This window comes from Eubalaena glacialis, chromosome 6 (assembly GCF_028564815.1).
Source record: "Eubalaena glacialis isolate mEubGla1 chromosome 6, mEubGla1.1.hap2.+ XY, whole genome shotgun sequence".
NCBI classification, from domain to species: Eukaryota; Metazoa; Chordata; class Mammalia; order Artiodactyla; family Balaenidae; genus Eubalaena; species Eubalaena glacialis.
In genome coordinates this window covers 95,516,528-95,528,965 of record NC_083721.1, presented here as the reverse complement: position 1 = coordinate 95,528,965, position 12,438 = coordinate 95,516,528, and the positions used below count along the sequence as shown (strand labels likewise).

The 12,438-nt window shown below is 41.2% G+C and overlaps 1 protein-coding gene across 5 annotated transcripts in view; it reads left to right on the top strand.

Moving 5' to 3' along the window:
- Nucleotides 1-12,438, top strand: part of FNDC3B (fibronectin type III domain containing 3B) — a 350,641-nt gene that overhangs the window by 284,997 nt on the left and 53,206 nt on the right. For 4 of the 5 annotated variants that reach the window (XM_061194468.1, XM_061194471.1, XM_061194469.1 and 1 more), the window contains exons 12-16: nt 5,204-5,328; nt 6,598-6,772; nt 8,629-8,715; nt 9,911-10,049; nt 11,895-11,966. In XM_061194468.1, the coding sequence (XP_061050451.1) occupies nt 5,204-5,328; nt 6,598-6,772; nt 8,629-8,715; nt 9,911-10,049; nt 11,895-11,966 (598 nt within the window). The remainder of the gene's footprint in view (nt 1-5,203; nt 5,329-6,597; nt 6,773-8,628; nt 8,716-9,910; nt 10,050-11,894; nt 11,967-12,438) is intronic. The other variant, XM_061194472.1, reaches the window with a different exon arrangement.

Below are 12,438 nucleotides of genomic sequence, written 5' to 3'. Positions count from 1 at the left end.
GACATAAAAGGTTCTCCTGACTCTCCTAGTCCATTCATCTTTTTCCCTTTATCTTTGTGTAGCACATACAGTGTTTTAGGTACTATGCCCTAAGACTGTTATATGCAAGGGCATGGACTTTGAAAGTACAACATAACTCTCTTCCTACCCTTGCTCTCCTCTGAGTGTTCTGGGAAGAGGGGAAGGAAGACAGATGTGCCCCAGAGATGCAGTGGTAGGATGGGACTCAGACCCTGTGGCCAGCGCGGCTCACTGGCCGACGGGGTGTGACTCAGCGGTGCACAAACCCGGCCCTTCTCACTAAACAGATGGGAGAGATTACTGCCTGTTCCCTCAGTGATAAGGAAAGGGAACCCATGAGAAAAACTGCTTTCCTGCCAATTAATGTCTCTGCCTCATTGTTGCACTACATGTGTCCTCTTCCTTTGGGTGACTCACAGGAGGTCAGCAAAGTGCTCCCTCCCCCCTTTTTTGAGGGGATAATTAATATATTTATAATCTTATTTAAGAACTAATTTAAAATTTTAAGCTAGATTAGAAAGAAAAATACTCAAGTAGGTAGTAAAAGGGCAGAAGATAAAATGAGAAAATAGAGAATATATTCCTTAAAGTATTTTAAACCTTTTATTTATCATTTATCCCCAAATTTCATTTTAAAGAGTGAAATAATGTTTGAGAATATCTTTGTCCCTGAAGTTTATATTAACTCATCTTGAAAAATGTTTCCAAGGGTGAGTCACTGTCTGCTGTGTAGCCACATGGGTTGCATTTTACACACTCCCCCACGCTTCCTTCTCGCACCCCTGCCTTTCTAAGGTTGGGTCCTTTCACAGTCTGGCAAAAAGTTGACATTCTTCAGAGTGTAGCAGGAACTTTGTAGGACCTAAAAGAACATCCAGACTCTGATTATTATTAGGAGTGGTAACCAAATGTATGACCCTTCTACAAAGGGGGTGAGGACGAGGATGGAGCAGGGACAGATGTGGGAGGAGTGTGTAGCCTTCTGAGTGCAGTAAGGCTGCAATTCGCCCCCGAAGGTGGTGCCCCCGCTTCACTGTGTGAATCTAGAACTGAAAAGAAGCACTTGTTCACCAAGGATCAGATAAATGACACATCCAGACTAGGCCCGGTGAACTCTGTGGTAAATAGAGTTGCAGTGGCATCAGGGAGCGGGCTGCCTGGAGGAATGGAAATTAAGCTGACCCAGTGGGGTCTAGGATGTAGATAATATGCAGTGTATTTTTGTTCAATGGTAAGAGAGGTGATAGAGGCAAAGCAGGGGACCTCAGGACTGGGGAAGGACTGATCTGATACACGCTGTGTACATGATTCAGCTGCTGGCAAATCGAGCACTTTTAACCAGAATCGGAGGACAAGCACCCTGGACCCTGGGCGGAAAACAATTCCATTTGTCTCAATGCCCAGGGTGGTGAATGGGTGCTCTCAGGCTAGGTCTAGGTGCAGGATGATGGCAGATCAGCGAGAACTGTGAATTCATTTGAGCGAGAAGAGGGGCACAGCTGAAAAAGGAAGCAGCTGGGTTTGTAATGCCTCACTCCCTGCGAAAGTGAGCACCTTGAGCTCTGTTAACACACAGTCGGTTTGTATTCCAAGATTTCTTCACATTCTAGTAAAGATTAACCTTGTCCTTGAATGAACTCAGTGTGTGAGGTAGAAAAAATCATTTGGGCGTGCCCAAGATTATGAAATGGAAACAAGTCGGGGAACCCTGAAAATCTGCCCTTTTTGGCTTGTGGACACTGGCGGTAGCAAGTTAGTCCAGAACACGCTGGGGCTTCATGTCCAATGAGGTCAGTAGTCCAGTGGCTAGGGCTGCTCCAGGATGATCAAGGGTGTGGGCTTCCAGCCTCCTCTCACCTCTTCTCTAGTTGGGGTGAAGTTTCTGTTGCTTCCCCGGGAGAACAGGAGCCCAGGTGCTCACCTTACGGAGGTTCTGATCCCAACTGCTCCCATGCTGCACGCCCGTCACCCCCCAGGATGCAGAGTCAGCGTGCTACTGGGCATCCATACCTCAGATCTTGTAGACCAGCCAACTCCTAGACCTTTTGAACCCCCCTCTGTGTAACACCCCACGAGTAGCCTGGCAGCAGTAGCTGACCAGGACGAGGCCTTGGCCACAGGTGTCCCTGCTGCCTGTGTTTGACCAGATTATTGATGACAATAGGCCTACAAAGTGTCGAGAGAGATTATCCATTTCCATTAGGACCATGTTTTAGTAGGAGATTTCGCATGAAGCTAACTTTAAATTATTAAAAAGTAAGTTGGCTTTCCAAGTAAAGCGGGTATGCCTCAGTAATCCTGTGTACTTTAAATTAGATTTTATTAAAAGAGGGAACATGCCATAAATTATAATATCTCAGAATCATTTGGCGCCACGCTACCTACCAAACATGGAAGTTGTGATTTACCATTTGTAAAACTTCAGACAGTAGTGGCTTGGACATATTTAATTTCTGATAAATAGCGATAAACATTCACATTATCACTCCTGTCCGTTTCTCTCAATCTTTTAATCTTCTGAAGCATTATCTTTTTTTTTTTTAAACCCTATCCATTTCTGTCAACAAGAAGAGCTGCATAATATTTTATTTATAAATGCTATTTGCAACCTGGGATCACGCTTGGTTTACAAACAGATTCTTCACATCGCCTGTACCTTTGAACGTGTACTTACTCTAATGCCTAAGACTGAAGCCATTTGAGAGCCTGGCATGGGCTTTCACGGATGACCAGGGGGACGCGGGAGCCATCCCACACTGGCGTTCTCCATCTTCACCTGCTAACCTCTCAGCCATAGCTTACCTCTGCACTGCAGTGACTCTTGTGAATATTAATTTCTTTCTTCTCAGGTATCCCTTTTATATTAAACTCCATGTCATACACGAGTATTTTCTTTTATTCAGAAGCTTCTCATGTCCGAAATATTTTTTTAACCTACTCCCACCCCCCTTTTTTTGTTTTATACTCAGTGACTTCTAAAAATTCACCAATAAGCTTTACTTTTTTAACTCTGTGAAATAGTTGTACCCTTACCCCCTTCAGATTCTACAGATACTGTTTCTAAAACTTGATTCTGTAGTTCCGACAACTCTGGGTCATTTTCTGTGTTCCTGAGGTCCACGCACATAGTTGCATATCTTGGAAGGTATTAAGATGGAAAATTTGGCATGATTTATCTAAGCAAGTTGGAGTTCATTTAGTAATTGTTCTTGATACTGAAGTAGAAAGAAATTTTTTTTAATGTTAGCAATATAGGAAAACATCTTGAAGGTCACAGAATGCCTCTGTCCCCATTCTTTAGTGAGCCCCAGTGCTCTGGCCCCTTAAAATAAAAGTCTAATTTCCATCATTGATGCCTCCCCACTGTTTTTTTCTCATTTAAACCACAGCCTGGTTTTCACCAAAGTAAAGCAAATCAACCTAGTAAGGAACAGACTGCTTTTATTTACTGGTTGTAGTTCTAAGCACGAGAAATGGGCAAAGGAGACCAAACAAAGAAATAGGAAAAATGAGGCATTGAAGGGGAGCCAACATTGGGTTTGGAAGGGATGAGGCTTCCGTGGCAGCAGGATGTGCCTTTCTTGCACTGTTTACTCTGAGCTCAGAAATAGAGGAGGAAAGAAGGTAGATCACGCTACTGCCTGAAATGGATACTACATACCAGGGCGTGCAGCGCATAGAGCGTAATCAGACACTGGATGTAATTATGCAAATGTATGCGTAAATGGGTTTTCTATGAATAAATTGTCTGCAGCAACCTTAACACTCAAGGTTAAAGTAAGCTTAAGGGCGTGATTTGCGAGTCACAGGGTGACTTTGCTAAAGTAGCCGCTGAAAGACATTATGTTTGACTGCCTGCCCACCCCACTCCCCATTTTCCATAGCTGCACCTGAATGTACTTTGAACCCTTGATAAAATGAACTTTGGATCTTAAGGACTGTTAGGGCTTCTACTCCCTTCCTTGGAAAGGGTACCACCTTGCTTGTGAGGGGAGAGTTGGGAAGAGTTTGAGGATGAATGTGGCATGGTGGTTTTTAATCTGTTCAAGCTAGTTGTATATTTATTTTTAACTAAACTTCACCTAGAATGTTTCTTTCAGTAGTAAGCATTTGGAGGCCTGCTTTAAGGAAGGAAGTGCTTAAATTTGCTTAGGAGAAAAATGTGCTTTCTTTGTTTTTTATGTAATAAATTGAGAATTTCAAACATTCCTGAAAGTCCTGGGCCCGGCTGTCTGATTAAAATGCTAATTCATCCACTGTTAGCATGTGGTTTTCTTTTGCATAAACATAGATAAAATACTGTGGATTATGGGTATGAAATATTCTAGAAAACTGCCGATGTGAGTATTCCATGCCTCTGAGCATGGCACAGCGTAGTTAAGTTATGTTTTTGTTTTCTTACTTCTATTAAGAGAACCCAATGGAGTGTTTTCTTTTTCCTTCGAGGAATTTGAAGCATTGTGTAAGGCTAGGAATGCATTAAAAATATGTTTCCAGCCTCATAAGAAACTTAAGAATGGCTGTAACACGTATAGATAAAGTGCTTGTCAGACATTCAGTTCAACTCTGCAAGCCTTGATAGAACTCCCAGATTGTCCAAAGCACTGCCTTGAGGAGACCAGATGTGGACAGGATGAGTCAAAGGCATGCGCCCAGTATTTAGGGATGAGTAGACAAACAGCTCACCAGCCAGAATGTACATGTGTGGGCTTGGGGGCTGCCACAAGGCGGGAGAGGAGAGAGAAGACCAGGGAGGACTTTCTGTGGCTTGCAGAGCTGCGTAGACTGGTCCTCAGGTGCTGGGCCATCTGGGGGTGGCTGTGCAGCTCCAGAGTTAGCAATTCTGTGAGGCTGCAGACTCACTCCTGTGGGTCGGATCAGGCAGTTTGACCAAGTGAGGAAGAAGATCTGAGAAACTGTGATCCTTAACGTGAGCACTGCCTTGTGCCTGAAAGGGCCTTTTTTATTTTGTTGACGAAATACCACAAGGACCGTGCATTATCCATCTCAGTGACACAACTTTCTGTAGTGCCTTTGTGTTAGGGATGGCATTTCATTGTAGAGCACTTTCCTTCTCTTGGTTTTGTTCATCCAAACTAGGAAATTAAACAGTTGTTCAAAATGCTCCTTCATTCTCTTATTATGTTTTTTTAAACTTCTTTGCATTGTTTCACTGTTTTAGGGAAAAAGAAACAGTGGTTTCAGACAGTGCTTCTTTGGGAGCCAAAAACACTGCAAATTGACAAAGCTGTGTCCGGCAATGGGGTACACATTCAGGCTGGCTGCTCGGAATGACATTGGCACCAGGTATGGCGTTTCCTGGTCCTCATGCCTTTAAGCGTCTGTGTGGTGTTTCTGAGCCTTCCTGTCACGTTGCCGAAAGGCGCAAGGTCGCCTGCTGCCTCCACACCGAACCAGTTAGAGATTTTCTGAAAGGGAATCCTAATCAGAGGCTAGAAAGCCCCTTCTGAGGTGATAAATGCCACTGTGTGGCCTCTTTGCAGCCTTGCAGGCTGTAATGCAAAGGCCCACTAGGGGTCTCTGAGAATCAGGAGGAAGGTAACTACAGATTTTGAAAGGAATCCTCTGGGGGCTTTATTTTTTTCAGATTGTGTGCCTTTTTCTTTCATCACTTTAGCAAGCTACTCATTCAGTTGCCTTTTTTCAATCATGTCTGAGTGTTTCCTGATACAAAGAAAGAGTTGCTGGGCCATCCATTGTTGTCAGGCCCGGGCAGATACTCACAGGACTGGAGAAAATCTGGACTGGGTAGGACACACGGCTTGCCTCCAGGCTGCTAGAGAAAGGCAAGAACAGGTTTATGGTGAAGCATCAATGGATTAAAGGTGCTTTGAAAAGACCGTATTTCAGTTGCACTTCTTGGGTAACTGTTGATTAAGGAAAAAATCTTTTTCTTTCGTCACTGCTTGTTGAAAATCTTCTTAAAGGTTCAGCACATCATTGGTCCCAACCTTTTTTCCAGCCTGAAGAACTTCTTAAGACCACAAGGTTTACAGCCCTCCTTCCCCACCCATGATAGCCACTGTATTTTTAGAGTGCACTGGTTGAACAGTCATAATGGTAAAGGCTTCTACAGTTTAAGAATTTGTAAATGAATTAGAAGCATCTACAGACTTTTGGAAAATAGCACCATATATATTTGTAAAACATTTATTTTATCAATAGACGGTTATTTGCTCTCACGTTGATTTGAAGGCTCCTTGGTAGCTGTGGCTCATAGCTTGTCACCATCACACTGTGCTGTGCTTTCTGCTGGATGCTTTTGGGGGGAAATAAATGTTTAAATCTATTGTCCTGTAACATGGCATGCTTTTCTAGTAGCAGACCTAAGCAGAGCAGTGCAGGGGGCGGGGGGGTGGATTGGGGCAAATTGAAGTTGTGGTAGGGAATATCACATAAAGGATCCTTGCCTTCCTTTGCTCAATGAACCTGTCAGGCCCCAGACTTTCCCACCCAAGCAAGTTGCGCAGCAGGTAGGCTTATCCCTGCTCTTTTGAAATGCCAAGACTCCTCCCGTGCTTCTAAACGTGTCTCACCGGGTCTGTTTCTCTCCAGTGGGTACAGCCAAGAGGTGGTGTGCTACACATTAGGAAACATTCCTCAGATGCCCTCTGCACCAAGACTTGTTCGAGCTGGGGTCACATGGGTCACATTGCAGTGGAATAAACCAGAAGGCTGTTCACCTGAGGAAGTAGTCACCTACACCTTGGAAATCCAGGAGGACGAAAATGTAAGTCTGGCACATTTTATACCCTTGTGTGTGTTCTGTAAAGTCAGTTTTATCATAACTACAGGATGCACTGGTGAAATTAGATTCGCTGCCTAAATTTGAAACCAAGCTCTTAATTTCTACCACTGTAACCACTAGCAGAAACCTGGCCTTCCCACAGTCTTCCCCATCCAAGTAGGTGGCATCCCCATGCTTTCATTTGGGGAAGCCAGAAACCCGTGGGCTCTTCCTTGACCTCATATATATCAGTCTATATATGTCATTCAGCAAATCCTTTTAAATCTCCCTTCAAAAGTTATCCAGAAATCTGACCGTTTCTCAGCATCTGCACAGCTACTACACTTTTTGAACCACCACCATCTCGCCCCTGGGTTATTGGAATGGCCTCTTAAGTATTTTCCCTACTTTCATCCTTACTACACTACAGTCTGTTCTCCACACAAAGCCAGAGTGATCCTGTTAAATACAAATACAGTCATGTCAGTGCTCTGCTCAGAAGCCTTCCCATCTCAGTGCCTTCCCTTCTCTTTCAGAGGAAAAACCAGTGCTCTTGCAGTGCTTTCCAGGTCCTCCACATTCAGGCTCTTCATTCCTGCCCTTGTTCCTGCCACTGTAGTCTCACTGAGCATACCAGCTGTGCCGTCCCGCCCCACCTTTGCAGTTCTGGTGCCCTCCGGCTCTCATGCCCCTTCCGATATCTTTGAGTCACTTCCCTCATTTCCTTCAGGTCCCTTCTCACATGTCACCTCTTTGGATGACCCTTTCCTGACCACCCTGTAAAACAGCACTGTCCAGGAGAACTTTCTGTGATGATGGAAATGTTCTGTATTGTGTGCTGTCCAATAAGATAGTGCCTAGCCACACGTGGCTGCTGAGCCCTTGAAATGTGGCTGTAAGCCCAAGGAACTGAATTTTTAATTGTATTTCATTTAAATTGGAGGAGCCATATGTGGCTGCCTTAAGGAGCCTGCAGAGCTGTAGGAAGCAGTGCTTCCTAGCTCCACCACTCTGTCCTCTTACCCAGCTTTATTTTTCGTCTCATAGCACTTAACACCACACAACGTGCTTCATATTTCTCTGTAGGTTTTTTTGTTAATTGCTTTCTCTGGCTATTATATCTGTTTCTGATGGGCAAGACTTAGTCTGTTCTTGGGCAGTGCTAAACCGCTAGAGCATGGAAGAGAGCCTGATGCATAGAAGGTGCTCCAAGATGAATGGGTGGGTGGATGGATGGATGTGTGCATGACTGAGAATATTATTGAATGAATTCTGTACAGTCAGCTTTCAGTAGGATATTTATCCCGTTGAAGGGTTATGTCTTCCCCATCCAAGCTCTGCTTTCCCCCTTGGCCAGAAGAGGACACTGTGTGGGAAACCCCAGCCAGTGGATTGCATAGCACATTGCAGCTTGACAGTAAGGATCTCCGTACAAGAGCCTTTTTTCATGACAACATTGTTAGATAATTTTTTTAACTACATAAGCTTCGTTAATTTGGTGGTTAAATTCATTGTTTAAAATGCTTATTGAGTAACCAGAAAAGTTTGCTCTGTGAGAGAAGTATATGGTGACATCTATTCCAAAGCAAATCTACACTCTCTCAAAGAGAGGACATTGTTCCCATTCAAATTAGTGTTAGTCTCGCAATAAAAGTACCCAGATCCAGGACAAATTATCATGTGATAGAGTTGAATTTTTCTTAAAGCACCGTGGGATTCTGGCCCTCTTTTTGGTGTAGCTGCCAGACTTCTGGCCCACTGGTGATGATGGAAGGAGGCAATATAAAAATCCTACAGACAAGGTATTTAATGCCCAGATTTTATGATACTCATGTTTCTTTCTGGCTTTGGCTTTTCAGGATAACCTTTTCCACCCAAAATACACTGGAGAGGATTTAACCTGTACTGTGAAAAATCTCAAAAGAAGCACACAGTATAAGTTCAGGGTAAGTCAGTCATTTTGGTACCTGAACTGCTTTAAAATGAAGCTGTTTCATGTTTCATCCCTTTACCATTTTAAATCTACTGTACAGGTTAAAAGATTTTTAAGTTCACTGCACTTTACACTTTTAAGGTAACATCTATGAAATACACACCCAACTTTAATTTTAAAACCCACTTTTGAGAAAGAAACCTGTTGCCGTAATGTGCTGTAATAAATTGCATCATAGCGTGGCCAGATGCCCTTGCCTGGGAAGACCCAAACCAGGTGCCCAGCGCACCTGTCTCTCACCTGCACTTCACACCTTTCTATTTGGAGTTTCTTCTTTTAATCAGATTTCCCTTTTCTCCATTGCCCTTTGCTCTTTTGCCCATTTTCTTTTTCTCAGCCGTTTTCCTTTTGCTCTTCTGTTACCCACCCCCTCCCCACTTGGGCTCCGTGTTGGGTGACGATGCGTTGAATCGGAAGACAGCTTTGCGAACTCTTTGCGACCTCGTTAGGAGAGAAGGGAACAGCAGGCTGCCTTCTGTGCTGCCCACTGTTTGTTGATTCTAGCACAGCACGGTGTTTTCTAGTGTGACAGTGTGCCTTCTGGAGAGATGTGGTTGTCTTCTGATTCCCCCTTTCCTTCTCTTAATTTGTGAGCCAAATCATGTTATTTAACACGGAGTAGTCACTTAGTAAATAGTTGTCGGATTATCCAGTAGCATGTGTGACTATTGAAGGAAAATGATAGTTTTTGATATTTTTAAAACTCCTTGTTACTCGATGCTGGCTATGAGATCATAGGTATACTGCTCGCATTTCTCCACAAGGTGGCATTGCCCTACTCCTAAATAAGCAAGGTTATTTTTATCTGCTTTTCCCCCATATTTTCCTTCCACAAAACACTGTGAACTGGGTGGTGACATACTAGTTTTGTTTTGTCTTCTTGAAAGGGTAAAAGTGTCTTTGGCTAAAACTTACCTTGTTGTTTTGTTTTTAATTGTTAATAGCTAAACTATATAGAAAATAAGTACTCCATTAAAGAAACACTTATAAATTAGTAGTTTGAGATTGTGAGAGAGAGAGAGAGAAAGAGAATATGTGAGTGTGTCTATGTGAGTTTATGGATACCTTGATCTTGCCATATTGAAAGTCACTACTGGTTTAAGACCTGATATCTAAAGCATATTAATGTTTTCTCGGTTGTGTTATAGCTGACTGCTTCTAATATGGAAGGGAAAAGCTGCCCAAGTGAAGTTTTGGTTTGTACAACGAGTCCTGACAGGCCTGGACCTCCTACAAGACCCCTCATTAAAGGACCAGTTACATCTCATGGTTTTAGTGTTAAATGGGGTATGTTTTGTTGCTGTTGCTGCTGCTGTTTTAAAAACTTGATTAATTTCAGTAGTGACAAACCAATGAACAAATCATATTATTTGAGGGAGTTTTACACGTTTGGAATATATGTATGAGAAACATCCTGAGAATTCTACAAACTGGTAAAATTGACAGTTGTAAGAGCATTTCATTTACTTTATGATTTTCCCGTAAGACACATTTTTTTCTCCTATAGTTTTAACGTATTATTGATTTGAATGTGGTAATCTCTGAATATATTTCATTCTTCAATAGCTTGCCCTTAAAAATGTACCAATATTTAATATAAAAATTGATTTATAAACTTAGTATTAAAAATAAATTTCAAAATTTAGGTAAGTCATATTAAATTTTACAGAATGTTGAAGTTACAGTGAATTAGGAAGACTAGTTTTTGTTGTTTGTATGTCATCGGAAGTCTTGGACTTCAGGAAGTTTTCACATTGAAGTTCATCATATGGTGTTTGTGGGGATCTGGTAGAGGATTTTGTGGCTCACCTGCTGCATGGATTATTTCAGTGAAATGAATGCCATTAGAATGTTGATAAACATTTGCAGCTGTATGTGAAACATAATATGTATGATTATCACTAATGTCATATAATAATAGTAACTACCAAACAGGCAAAAAAAAAAAAAAAAATAGAAATCTAAAATAAGATTTTACCTGGCAGTCAGGTAATGTAAAGGGAATTTAAAACATTATTAAATTGTTATTGGAGACCAACCACTGAGACATACATAACTGCTTCAAGTTTTGTGGTAATTTTGAGGCAGAATTATTCCCTAGAAGATGGATACGATTAAGAGAAACAAAAAATCTACATGTGCTTTTTGCCAGATCTAAAGCTTTTTTTCTCAGAATATCCTAGAAAGTTCTGTCAACACTGAGTATTTACTTTCATTAGCCATATGCTATATTTAACTTTTTAATTATTGCTGTAAATATCTATTACCGAAGTTTGCATACATTAATGGAAATAACAGGTGAAAGGAGACAGGAATTAAAGTTTCTAAATCTATATGAGTAACCTGAGGGTATATCTAAAATACAGAGGTGGCCAATTGATAGTAGAGGCAAATTCTGTGTAGTCTTGCAAAAAGGTATTTTCCTGCTCAGAAAAGAAAACTCTTGCAGGCACCGAGTTAGCAGTAGACAGATATGATACCTAAGGTGCACGGGGCTCTAGTAACAGGCTGGAACCTCCTCCTCAAACTGGCTCTTTGGTACAGGTTCTTATTGATCCACAGCTCTGGTTTTATATTAGGTTCATGTGGGATACAAAGTTTGCTTAGTAGCAAACTGTGATGGAACAGATTTGTTATATTCTTATCTTTTATTTATTTTGTCAATAAGTTTTGCACCTCCCTTTTCTTCCCTCTCCGTCTCTCACTGATGATATAAGTGAAATAAAAAAAAGAATAAAGTAATTTTTAAGAAGAAATATATGTATATTTTGTCTTATATAAAAACCATCAAATATTGAAGAGCAAGCTTCAGAATCTCAAAATAAATAAATGAACATAACTCTTAGAAAAATCAATCCATATTTTGAGTTTTGTTCATGTTTCACTAAATAAATGCTAACTTTTTGACATTTCTAGCTCTACGAACTTTGATAATCAGAAGGTTTTGTGGTGTTTTTGTTTCTTTTGTTTTTTCGAGAAAGGAGTTGGGTGAAATAATATATTAATTATTGTGCCTTTTGGTTGAATCCAGAATTTAGACAGTATATTATATGATTCTATGTGTTCTAATAATATTTACTAACAAAAATCAGTACACTTTTATAACTAATAAGGCATTTGCTTACTTTCCAGATCCTCCAAAGGACAACGGTGGTTCAGAAATACTCAAGTACTTGCTGGAGATTACTGATGGAAATTCTGAAGGTGAAGTTTGTAGAAATTGTTTTGTTCAAGTCCTGTTTTCTAATCAGATAAACATTTGTATAATAATAGCGGGCAATCATTAATTCTGTTGATAGAGGTACTACAATAAACAAGCCTTAATCACATATTGACAGGTTTTTCTTTCAAACACAGCATCAGGGATCAGTCTGCTTGAAATGTACGTTTTTGTCGTTTTTAAAGTTTTCTGTCGTTTCTTTAAACCAGAGATCCCAATTAATAGAATAAATATGTTTTTCATCTCTCTTGGCACGCTTTCTCTAGAAATTCTTATAAGCAGAGAAAGTGTCAGAAGCAATCAGCAGGAAGGATAAATTGGAGACAGCAAATGAGTTTGGTGCACAAAGGATGACAAAATATAGTATTGCTGTGGGCTCCTGACAAGTGTCACACTTTGTAACAAGTTCAGAAAATGTCTTCATTTTTGTTGTGATTTCTGAGTCAGATTATTTCT